This window comes from Amphiprion ocellaris, chromosome 1 (genome assembly GCF_022539595.1).
Source record: "Amphiprion ocellaris isolate individual 3 ecotype Okinawa chromosome 1, ASM2253959v1, whole genome shotgun sequence".
Taxonomy (NCBI): Eukaryota; Metazoa; Chordata; class Actinopteri; family Pomacentridae; genus Amphiprion; species Amphiprion ocellaris.
The window spans coordinates 11,037,735-11,050,345 of NC_072766.1; the positions used below are offsets into that span (position 1 = coordinate 11,037,735).

At 39.6% G+C, this 12,611-nt stretch overlaps 1 protein-coding gene across 2 annotated transcripts in view; it reads right to left on the bottom strand.

The window, feature by feature from the left end:
* The window catches only part of sbf2 (SET binding factor 2), a 99,361-nt gene that overhangs the window by 57,915 nt on the left and 28,835 nt on the right, over positions 1–12,611 (bottom strand). For both annotated transcript variants that reach the window (XM_035954047.2, XM_023282852.3), the window contains exons 3-6: positions 9,919–10,056; positions 5,159–5,296; positions 4,606–4,716; positions 3,288–3,393 (exon numbers count right to left, since the gene is read on the bottom strand). In XM_035954047.2, coding sequence (XP_035809940.2) covers positions 3,288–3,393; positions 4,606–4,716; positions 5,159–5,296; positions 9,919–10,056 — 493 coding nt within the window. The remainder of the gene's footprint in view (positions 1–3,287; positions 3,394–4,605; positions 4,717–5,158; positions 5,297–9,918; positions 10,057–12,611) is intronic.

A 12,611-nucleotide genomic window follows, 5' to 3' on the forward strand; every position in this document is an offset into this window, starting at 1 on the left:
ATGTCGAAGTTTATATAGCTGCTCATGAATTGGGTGTAAATGTGTGGAAGTTAGTCTAATTTGTTTTACTATTGCTGGAAAATGTGCTGCATGACTCCACAATGCATGAAGCTGATATGATGTCAGTTCTTTGGTAAGGAAGATGCCGGAAGCAAGGGTTGCAACTCACTCCATTTCAGAAAAGAGCATGACTTTTTCTGCACAGCTCACTGCAGCCTTATCATTTTATTGGTTCCACTGCCTACATAACTGAAGCCACGACAGCACGTCTTTGTCTTTGTTACGTGGGCAAAGCATTGCCCTTCTGTTTTCCATTGCACAGGGTAAACACATGTGAACAAGAATGCTGAGCTAACAGTGGAATAGAGCAACATGAAAAATGTAAGAGTGAATAAACAGTTTGTGTATTTAATTCAATTGGTGCTAAATTTTGCTCTTAAAATCTAATAGACGAGTAGCTGATCACAGCAAACAGATACAATCCCTGCACGTAATCTGCTGTTATTTTCAGACATGCAACCTGCTGGTTCATGTCGACAAAAACAATAAATTTCCACAACCAGATGGGACAGTTCATGTTAAACACTGAATATAAAACCTATGGGAAAAGTCATCTCTGAAAAACAAAGGAAATTGCACACTCTCATACAGTATAAATAATATTTCAAATACCGATTTGACAATCAGGAAGAATTCAGGAATCAGGAAGTTTACAGTTCCTGTTATTGTTTCCTATCAAGCAACTGACAGAGCAATTCATCGCACATTGGAGTGATAAGGAGAGGGGAACACTGGCAGACATGTCTGCGCCACTGGGGGCGCTGAGTCTGGATGTCTGGTGGTCTGAGTGGAGCACTTCAGTGATAAACAGGAAACATGACGAGCCTCAAAAAAATATGACTTTTGAAAATGAATATGCTTGTCTTAGCCTTGTGGCCTTTTGCCCTGAAGAAAGCAAGCTCTACTACATACTGGCATCTCGTCAACAGTCCAGCTAGGACACGTGAATATAATAAAGACATTTTATTCACATGAATGCCTCAGTGTGGATTTTTTTTTGTTTCTCTCTTTTTTGCTTTACTGAATTTTTTCCGTTAGACACCAAAGAGCACCCAACCAAAATAACCAATAATTCTATTAACAGAGGTGCTCATGCGACCGAGCTACTGAGGCTCTGGTTTCATAATCACACCTCAAGTTCAGGTGTTAAGTTATCTTATGGAAACAGCGACGCGTTTCCCAGCCCTAAATAAAAAAAGTGACAGCAACAGCCCCGGACAACAGAAGAGACAAAGGCAACAAACAACAAACAGCAGGGCTGCTGATGGCCGGTTTTATCTTGCCCCTGGGGGGGGATGTACTTCCTTTGCAGTGTGACATGTTTAACACACATTCCTCTCTGGTGACTCGGTGACCTGTGCGCACAGGCTGATGTGCCGACCTGCCCGTCTGCACAGCTACTATCCAATCCTTATATGGGCATAAGGATGACCTAATACGTGGAAATGAAACACTTGTTCTCCATGCTTACATGTAATTCATCAGCTGGCTAATGACATTTATCTACCGGTCAGCATGTACAGAAATCAGTTTATAACGTTTGAGGAATGATTAATTCAGTTAAAGTCTCACTATGTCAATCACCTTCAGTCTATCTGACTATAGGAGATTCATGCAGACATTCATAATGCTTCACAATCAAAAAAGGAATACAACAATCTGCTATTGTTTATCACCAGACAGACAATGGTCACACAAATGCAGAAAAAGAATGTTACCAATGTCTGCATGAGATATTTGCCTGATAACAAATTTGATTCTATTCAGATGCTAAAAGAAATTATATCTTAGTTGTCTATTTTATGTTAGTTTTTTCATCTAACATGAGGCAAGAAAGTGAATAGCGGCATTTCCTAAAATGTTGAACCATTTTGCTCAGCAACAGCCAAAAGCACAAACACCAGTTAATTGGAAAAGAGTCAGTATTATAAAAAATGTTTTACAGCGTGGAAGCACACAGTGTCATTCCACCTGTCTGTCAAACAAGGAATTAAAGTAACGTTTTACATTTCTTACACATCTCTAACATTAAGTAGACAAGATAAATGTCAGATGGTAACAGCAACAACACATGCTGAATGTCTTTTTAACACACATTGTAGCCCCAAAGCTGCTTCACAGACGAACAGCACTGAATAATGTGCTGTGTTGATGAATGAAAGCAGGTTTATAAGAACTAACAGACCATGGTTGACTACAAATGCGTAACGTCGACATGACCCTGATCACATGTATCGTGTAAGTACCCCCCATGTGTATGTTATTTATTCTGTCCAAACAAAAAGAGGATGGTGTTAATACACTCAAGAAACACTGATTTGAAGCACATTCTTCAAATCAAATGAGGCTAAGTGAGGGCCAACTTTCCATTACCAATCAAATTTCACATGAACTATATCTAATTTCACTCTCAGCTCACAGATGCACAGTGCAAGATGTGAAGTAAACCTGATTTGGCGTGAGTGACCGCAAGTAGCTCTGTTCATGACGTATGCCAAACTGTTGTTTTCAATAGATAGATACTCTGTCCAAGCACAGTGTTGAACTATACATATGAGTCACGGTGAATGAGGAATGCCGTATCTTTACGCACGTATGGCCTGTGCAAAGCGTTTAAGTTCAAACCACTAACATCTTGTGCAAACACTACAACATGAAGCCAGCAAACTGCATCAAATCTTCATCATGTGTTCCTTGTAGCCCAGACAAAACTACAGGAATTTTGATAGGACACAGTGAAAACCACATAATCTTGCCTTAGGCACATGTAGAATTAATCTAAGCTCTTAATGGCTCATTGAACAAGTCTCCTGACTGTAAAAGGCCTATAGTGCTGCAGTTTACCATGTGATTAACAAAGTAGAAACAAGCCTTTACAAATCTGTTAAGAATCAATATGAAATATGTCACACAAATTAAGCTGCTTTGTTTAATCAACTAAGACTCTAATTTTAGGACAAATGTTCTTTTGAATGTTTGCTGTCAAATAGATTATAAAACTCAACCGTACAATTTGCAAAATGTATTGAAATCAACTTGCAGAAGGAAGCTATTGTTTATTGAATAAATTCAATTCAATCAGGATTCATGTTCAATAACAAATGACGAGACATTTAGTCATCTAGTCTTGTGATTTGTGATTTCATGAAGTACAGATACAGTAAATGACAAGTCATGTTCTGACTCATGATTAATGGTTAGTAGTGATCAAAGTGCATGGAACACACCCAGCTGCTGGAAGAGCAGAGCAACACTTTTGCACGTGACAGGCAATGTGTCGTTCAGGGGCGTCTGGATGAGCTGCCGGTCTCCTGCTCCCAGGCTAAACAGCTTCTGTAATGAAGAACAAAAGCAGTAAAGGTCAGAAAACAGTCACGGATAATTTCTACAACCATCACGTCTACAAGGTCAGGCAGTGTTGCAAATGACAGTCATTCATTAAGATTAATAGCTGAGTGCAGTGTGTCTGTATCAAATAGAGAAGGCTGTTCAGTTGTATACAGAAACTGCAGCTGCAGAGCTGAATTAACTATCTGAATACATTGGTTTGTCATTGAAGAAAGACTGCATGTTCACAAAACTGGCACAGCAAACAGCTGCAGCAATATCACGAAATCCCTTAAAAAGATCCTTCTATAAAATATATAAAAACATATTTTGATTCTGTGTATCTGCTGTTAAAATGGGCATTGACAGTTCTGCTGTGAATGTTTGAAATCCTACAAACAGATCGTGATTCAGATTACAAAGAACTGGCAAAAGTTCTTCAACAAAAAGTGAGATATTGCAGGGTCTCCATTCATACAATTCCTGACATACCTGTATGTTTAACCTGGTTGCATTTTGACAAATGCGTCTGCTTGTGTCTCGCAGAAAGCAGGACTTGAGATTTACATTTGCGTCTTGCCGGAGAATACAGGCCAAATTCTTACTACTTACACGACATAAGCAATTATTTAAAGCAAAATCTGATTTTTATGAGTGATAAGGATATATGTCCAGTGGCAGTGGTTGACAAAAACTGCATTTTTCCAGTACGATTGTGACACATTTTGGCTGTTGGCTGTTTTTTTTTTAAAGGTACAAGTACTCTTAGTAATCTATTGCTGAGATTACTGCATTTATAGCCTCACCTCTGACACTGGGCCACCAAACTGCAGCAAACTAATTATGTTCATATATAATGAGGGATTTTAATGCAGTGACATTTTAAATACATATTAATCTGAACCGCTCTAAACACAGTTTAGGAGCCTGCCATCTTAGACTGAGGTATTTTGCTCCGAGTGACATGATGTGAAAAAATTACACTATACTTTTAGAAAATTACCGTGTGGAAACAACATTTCTGATTGGCTGCACAGCAAATATAAATTATTTTAGGTGCTGCACCATTGAGCTTCAGCCATTACTTGAGATTAAACATTTCTTGTCTGGTCTGACGTGGACCTGTGGCCCCTGTAAGGAACCGGTCCGTAGCAGAACTGTGGGGGTGTCTTGCAGACCGTACTGCTTTGAGTCTGTTGTGTCTCAGGTCAGACTCACCTGGGATCCACCAGCAACAGGAACCAGGAATGCAAAGAGGTTGGCCACCAGACCCTCTAAAGGGAAACTCAGGCTATCAATGTAAACTGTGTAGATCAGACCCAAGCAGCCCTGTGAGGACAACATGCAAAATAGACATTAGATGTGGACAAAGAGGAAAGCTAATCGATTTATAGGAGTCATCATTGTCTGCATTTAGCTGGGTATTATGACAAAGTGCATATTTTGACCGATCTCGAACATTCAGGCAAGGTTTGCCAGAAGCTATTACTGTGAACTGCATGACTGACTGTAAGTCTGCAAAAACTATGACTGTAATGAAAGTCCAGTGAAAAGATCAAAGGCTCTTATGCTTCTATGTCTCATTTACTTTACTAAAGTGCATGCTTATACTTGATCAAACTTAATCATTTTTGCAGTCCCTACAAGGTAGATTAGCATCATTTCAAGACTGCAAGATAAAAGCAAGATTTGTCAAATATTCTGAGAATTCCTTCTGAACAGATAGAAAAATATTTTTTAATCAAGATTAAATCATATGGTGTCTTATTACCCGGAATATTTCGGGATAATCCAGCCTGGACACGAGGATGAGACTTTTTGGTGCAAACACTTGAGCTGGCTGGATCAGGCCATCCTCCTCCTCCTCCTCATCTTCTTCATCTCCATCGGCCTCAATACTCTTTGATCCCTGAAACATTAAAAAAAGAAGCTATTTCAGTCAAGGAGTTCAACGTGGTGCCATGGACTACAGACCCTGAACTCTACTGTAGAGCACGCCAGCACCACTGAGCAGCACTGAGCTCCTGGTTTAATTCAAGAATACACTGTGTGCCTCAGACACATCCAGTACGTATCTGGCATGTGTACACATCACATCACAAGAGATACTTGCACATTTTTAGCGGAAAAAATAGCTCACCAACATGTCCCGGCATAGGGAGCGTTAACCGGAAAAATCTGCAGGAATTTAAATTGGTGTACCAACTTACAATGTGCACGTGTATGGATCAACACCCAACTTCTCAAGATTCAGAAAATTGCATCGTCTATCACATAGTGACAAAAGTTTGGGGCTCACAAACAACATGTCCCCATATAAGACTCACATAAAGATGACATCAAAACACAAAGAATTAGGAGAATAAATAAGAACAGATGTGCAAAGCTACATCAAAAAAGAAGTGACAGTGTATTCAGCTTTGTTTAAAACAGAAATTGCAGCAGAAATTAAAGACTTTTTGTTAGTTCTCTATTTGGCTTCTATTTCCCATTTTCACTTGAGGTGTGTGTTGTAAAATGGGCTTTTAAGGAGCCATAGGGGAAAATTAGTTGCATTCCTTCTACAAACAAAACAAAAACCGCCAGCTCTTGCATCAGACAGCCCTCTGATATTCTTAGGAATCTTTGTCTTCAGAGGGGAAAAACTGAGACACATTTATGAAAGTTTAGTCTATCAATTATCACCTCTCCTAATCTGTTGCAGTTCAGCTCAGTTGCTCATCCCAATGGATCCATTGAACGAAGGCAACAAACTTTCTAAAATTACGACGATGTTATTAAAAGATCTCACTTCCAAAGAAACAAAGATCACACACGAGAGGATCTGCATACCAAGAGACAACCTAGTTTGAGGTTAATACTTAATCCCTCCCAGAGTCAAATCATAACACAACATATGTGTCATCAAACATCCTAACAACGACATAATTTACAGTTTCAGGCTGTTTTTAATTGTCTTCTTTGTGTATTTATTACAGCGATGCACCCGCCTCTCAGCGCTCATTCCTAACTAAAGCCCTTATCACAATCTGGTTTATTTCTCCAGGCAGTGAAAACATGCCGCACTGCTTAAGTATCTGAGGACCAAGGAGTGTGAGATCAAAATATCCCATTCAGATGGGGGTCACATTTCTTCATTATTCTTAGGATTTGGTTCAATCATTAGACAAAACACATTCCTGCACTGCCTGTCTGGACGCTCCCTGGATTCCAACTGAGCAGATAAGGATGTCAGTTTAGAAAGTAAAGATTGTTAAAACACCCTCACGTTTTAAGAAGATCTTCACGGCTATAGAGTGAATCCTGGAATGTGTGTTTGTTTGCAAGAACATGATGTCTGGGCCGAATATAGCCTGATCTAATCATAAAGGTGAGCCTGACAAAAATGGCAAAGTGATACTGGGGATGGAGAGTCTGCCAAATCTGAATGTTTATAACGCTGCTATGTAATCTACACAAAGTATTCACGTGTCTCGCTCAAGTGTCTTTTTTAGCACACACAAACTTATTATTGTAACCCATTTTAGAAATGAGTATCACTTAAACTCTCTCTACAGATGTATTCCTGTTTTACAAATACTTATCCTTCCAACAGCTTTAATATTGACTCTTCTTTTTTAACAGCTTCTCACTTTATAAAGCAGTATACATTTCCTTTTCAAAAATGTGAAGTATAGCCAGGTATCTCTCCCCGTATATGACTGAAATTAAAAGCAATAAATGAAACTTTCAAAATAAAACAGGTTGTACTGACTGTACTTTGTAGCACTTTTTGCTTGTGCTGTTACATCTTGAACTGAGAGAATAGTTAAGGCCATTTTTTAGAGATTTGTTTAACTTTTGTAACTATAACCAAATCCAGGCAGTCAGATTTTGAAGACAGAACAGAGACAGAAACAGAGATTGAGAGTAAAGTTCAAAGGCTTCTGATTATCCATATGATTGCACACATACAATGTCACAAAACTAATGAAGTGAAATGTTTTTTACATAAAAAAGGTAGTACTTCATGTGGAAGTCCCCTTCTATCACGTCTGGTAGATATGTTGCACAATTTGTGATTTAAAAAAAGTCAACAACTGTTTTTAATGTCCGTTTTAAACCTCTGACCCTTCAAGCAGCTCCTGGGTGTCTTTTGGTCCTGTGGGCTCATTTTATAGTGCAACATAAAGTCCTGCACCTCCATGGTAACAGCATAAAAGTTGAGTGAACTCAAAAATGTCTTTTGTGGGGGTGCCCGGATAGCTCAGCTGACTGGGCGGGTGACCCATGAACAGAGGCTATAGTCCCTAACGCAGCGGTCATAGGCTCGAATCCAGCTCATGGCAATTTACCGCATGTAGTTCCCCCATTCTTCTACCCATGTTTCCTGTCTCTCTCTCATTGTCCTATCCAATAAAGGCAAAAATTAGAGTTTAAAAATGTCTTTTGTGCAGTTTGACTGTAAAGAACTCAAGCACATTTCTTTATACACTAAAAAATAACTACAGTATTTTATTTTTCTTTATGTATCATGCTTCATTATGGTTATGCTTCAATGACACTCAAAATGATAGAAATTATAAAAACAACTAATCAATTTATAAGAATAGAAAACAAACTAGAAGAATAAAACAGTAAGTAAAAGCATATTATCTGTGTTACCAACGTGTGGCACACTGGATCAGTGGTTAGCACCGTCGCCTTGCAGCTAGAAAATCCCCCGGCTCGCAATCTTTCTTTCTGCATGCAGTTTGCATGTTCGTGGGTTTTCTCCGGGTACTCCAGCTTTCTCCCAAAGTCCAAAAATATGCTGAGGTTACTTGATAATTCTAAATTGTCTGTAGGTGTGAATGTGAGTGTGATTGTTTGTCTCTATATGTAGCTCTGTCATAGCAGCTCTGTTTCCATACTTGTCTCCAATCTGCTCTGTATGAACTCACCCTGAAGTTCATCATAGGTCACACAAAATGTTCCAGCATTTTTTTCACATGACTCTTGGTTGCAAATTTTCAAATGGAACAGATTGATTTCAATGAAATTTCATGATTTTAAGCATAGTCTTAGAGCATTTTTCAGACTAAATGGTATGTCACAGAGGAGTTTCCTGGCTAAACTGGAAATCTGCCGATTTTTCCTGTGTAATTTTGGCAATTTCTTTTCGAGAAACTTAATATCAACATTAAATGTGGAATGTGGATGAAAGTCAAGAACTGTTGTTGTTAATGACAGCTCATACTAAGCTCATTTAGCCTATGTGGTAGTGTGACTGAAAACTGATAAGAGAGTAGAATATTAAGCTGCAATGCTGAACAAAAGTGATCCACTGGTCCCATGTTTTATACAGCTGAAGGATTTCACCAGTCAGTGACAAGCAATGAGAATTAAATCTATTGATAGGTCCTTTCAAAGATACCTGATAACAGCTAACAACGGGGCTAATTCTGGTTACTTTTCTTCTTTAATGTGGCATTTTTTTCATAATGTTTTTCACAAGTTTTATAACAAAGGAGGAAAAATGTGCCAGGTTATGCAGAGGAATGTTTGTGTAATTACAGTTTGATACAAAATTGACCATAAACATTCCATCAATGTGACTCGGACACTATTTGAAAGCGGATAGCCTTCCTGGAGATGACTGCATTTTGAATTAAACTTGGTAATGCCTCGCTGAGTTAACTGGAACATGATTGACGACTGCCTTCTTCACGCGAAAGGATGTGAAGTCACAGTGGGCAGAGCGACAGAAGTCATTCAAGGCCTCCAAGACAGGCCAACACAGTGAAACAATTAGCTTGGTATTCTGTGGGCTTTTGGCAGTGAGAGACACTAACAAAATCATTTGTAAGTATAAGAATGAGCCTGTCCAAACAAATCTGTTGTAATCAATAATTTATGGGGGTTTTGAACATTTGTGCCTTGACCACAAATCAGGCATCAAACGCAACCTTGTATGCATGAGTAAATCAAATGAAAATCGCCAGAGGGAAAACACTGATCCATCCTCTCCTTTTTAAAAGAATCTCCTAGCCAACTCGCAATTTATTAGGCTGGATCCAAGCAGGCGTTTGTTTTCTTTAACACCTGAAATCCTGGAAAACATCACAAGAAGCATTCCTAACAGTTAAAAAAGTGTCAAAAAAAAGCAACAAAACAATAAGCCTATAATGGAAAACAGAAAACGAGCACAACTATATTGCCCAACCATGATTTCCCTGAGGGTTTCTAAGGGTCATGAGGATGAAGATGACCTCATGCTCATCACGACAACATTACAAGGATGGAGGAGAAGCCTGCTGGACACAGTGATGAGATGCACAGCTTTCAAAAGGAGTGACAAAGTGGAATATTTGCGCGTACTGATTTTACTACATAAAGATTACTAAAGCCAACATGTAGGGGCAGCAATGAGCACTGTTGCCTTATACTGTAGCTGTGTGGGATCCATCCTTTCACTGTATATGTAACATGATATTTGCATGTTTGTACTGGGGTGAAAACCTATTAATACAAATAAAGTAAAGTGTGTGAATAGAAGTGCTGCAGTCTTACCTGGAGATTGACCTCCGCCTCGTAGAACGTGAGGCAGGAACAGTAGTGCCGGTCTGAATCTATATCTGTCAGCACAACGGTGAAGAAGGTGGGTGCTTTCCTCTCCCTGGACAGCCTCCAACCTCCTGGCTGGCAGAACTGAAAAATATTTCATAAAACACCATGACATTAGAATAAAACAAAGGATAATTCATATACCAAGGTCAGACATACAGCAACATTTGCTCTAGAAAGGACATGTGCTTTTAGTCATTTAAGCTCTTGGCATTTCACTCAAAGATCGAATTTCTTAAGGGTTCAGTGATTATCGCATCCCCAGACGTTCTTCTGGTGAACCATTCAAACCTTACAAGGACAGGGCATAAGCATATTATTGTGGCAGGTTCTAGCTAATGCTTAATGCCCCCATAGAGAGCACAGACAGGATGTCCTGTTCTGGTGTACCAATTACATCTACTGAACATGCCACAGAGCGGGAAGTGGCATGTTCGGAGTTTATTTTCCTTGAAAGTCACCAGCAAGGGTGCCTGATGTCATTAACAGTAAGAACATGAAAAGAAACATCTTAACCCTCTGAATCGTGTAAATTTCCTGCTACTGTCTCATTCTTGCCGATTTGGGACTGGGATTTTTCACTGTAATATAAAGCCCTGCACTTCTACGGAATCAGCACAACCATGGCTAGAAGTAGAGATCACTTGAAAATGTCTTGTGTGCAGTATCATAAAGTAATAATGCCATAAATAATTAAAAAAATGAAACATCTTTGAACACTATTTTACAAAATTGACTTGGAATCAGCATGTGCAACATACATGCAGCAAAATACCCAAAACTGTTTCCTTGCTTGTCTCCTATCTGCTTTGTGAAACACAGCCTGCAGCTCAACCCAGTTAAACCTGCTGGTGGGTTTTGGCTTCAGAGTGTTAAATAAGGCTACTGTAAAAACACCATCCATCCGTCTATTATTTATTTACTGCTTAATCCTCATTAGGGTCACGCTGGAGTCTATCCCAGGTGACTTGGGGTGAAGGCAGGGGACACCTGGACAGGGCTCCAGTCTATCGCAGTGCTAGACATACAGACAATAACACTCGCATTCACACCTATGGACAACTTAGAGTTACCGGTAAAAACACCAATTAATTAAATAGTACGTTAAACTACGGTTAAAACTGACACAAACAAAGATATATTTATCTTGCTGCCAGATTTATATTCATCATCAACTGAGACCAACCTTTGCACTAGAAAATGTGATATATTCTGATGGTCTCAGGGTCTCAGTTTAAGATTAAAAATCTAACTGGCCAAGTTGTGGTTACACATGAGATTCGTTTTACAATTCTGCATGAGTATATCAAGCTCTTACAAAACTTTCCTGGAAAAGCCCATTATCTATAATTCCAAACACTCTGTTTATCAAGAATTGAGGAATCACACAAATCAATAATTTTCGATGCATGACAAAACAGAGCAATTTTTAGAATACTGTGGTCACAGAGTCTCAGAAACACTGTTACCATAATAAAAAGCATCTTAAACAGGTTTTAGGTCTCAGAGCAACAGTGTGAGTCATTTGCAATCCTGACACAAAACATCTGTGAAGTGTGGGATAAAATAAGCTTTTTCTGATATGGTGTTTATTTAATGTTTTTTTATATACGGTTTATCAATAAAAAAGACTTTGCAGGTGGGGACTTAACGTGCTGTTAATGTTGTTTTCACATAAACACTTCCAATTCTATGAGCCAATAATACACCCGCCAGTTGTATGATGAAAAATCTGAATTACTATTTGAGGCAAACTTTGAAAATGAGAGGGGCACACAGGAGAGCACGGGGCCTAAATATGGGAGGCAGGCGGGCATTTAGTCAGAGCGTCGAGTGTTTGTGTCTGGTCTCTCTCTGTTTTTCCTGGAGGCCCAACTGGCCCTGGCTCTGAAAATGGTGTTTAGACTGCTCCTCAGGGGTTACACAGGGGATCACCGGACACATGGAGGAAGACAGGAGAGGAGGAGCGGGTGAGGGCAAAAACAGATGGATTGATGGGTAGATGGATCTGTGTACAGCCAAAGACTAATATAATGGCAAGGTAGTGTCTCTTGGGGTGAAAAAGAAGAAGAGTAAACACAGAATAGGAGAAAAGAAAGTTTAAGGAGAGCAGGAAATGTAGATCAAGAGAGGAAGGGAGGAAAGAAAGGAGGAGGAGGTGGAGGAAGGGAATTTGGCTTGTTCAGCCTGGAGGTTTGGACCAGGATGCTACCATCTTCCAGCAGATACAATAGTCTACAGGAAATCTGTTAAACCTGCATTGTGGTGAGGTGCTCGTGTGTGTGTGTGTGTGTGTGTGTGTGTGTGTGTGTGTGTGTGTGTGTGTGTGTGTGGGTGTGTGTGTGTGTGTGTGTGTGTGTGTGTGTGTGTGTGTAGGTGTGTGTGTGTAGGTGTGTGTGTGTAGGTGTGTGTGTGCATGCACTCAGGCCAGACAGGATCCAAGGACAAGTGCAGATAACTGTGATCCTGTCCTAAACTATTCCAACTATGCCATTCATTATTGTCAAAAAAGAGGCAAACACGTTCAGGACCACATGCCTAAGAAGATCACAGGAGATAGAGCATCCTGTGTGCATGTTTCTTTCCATAGGACCATGTGTATGTGTGAGAGTGGGACTAACTGTACGGGACAGTGACAA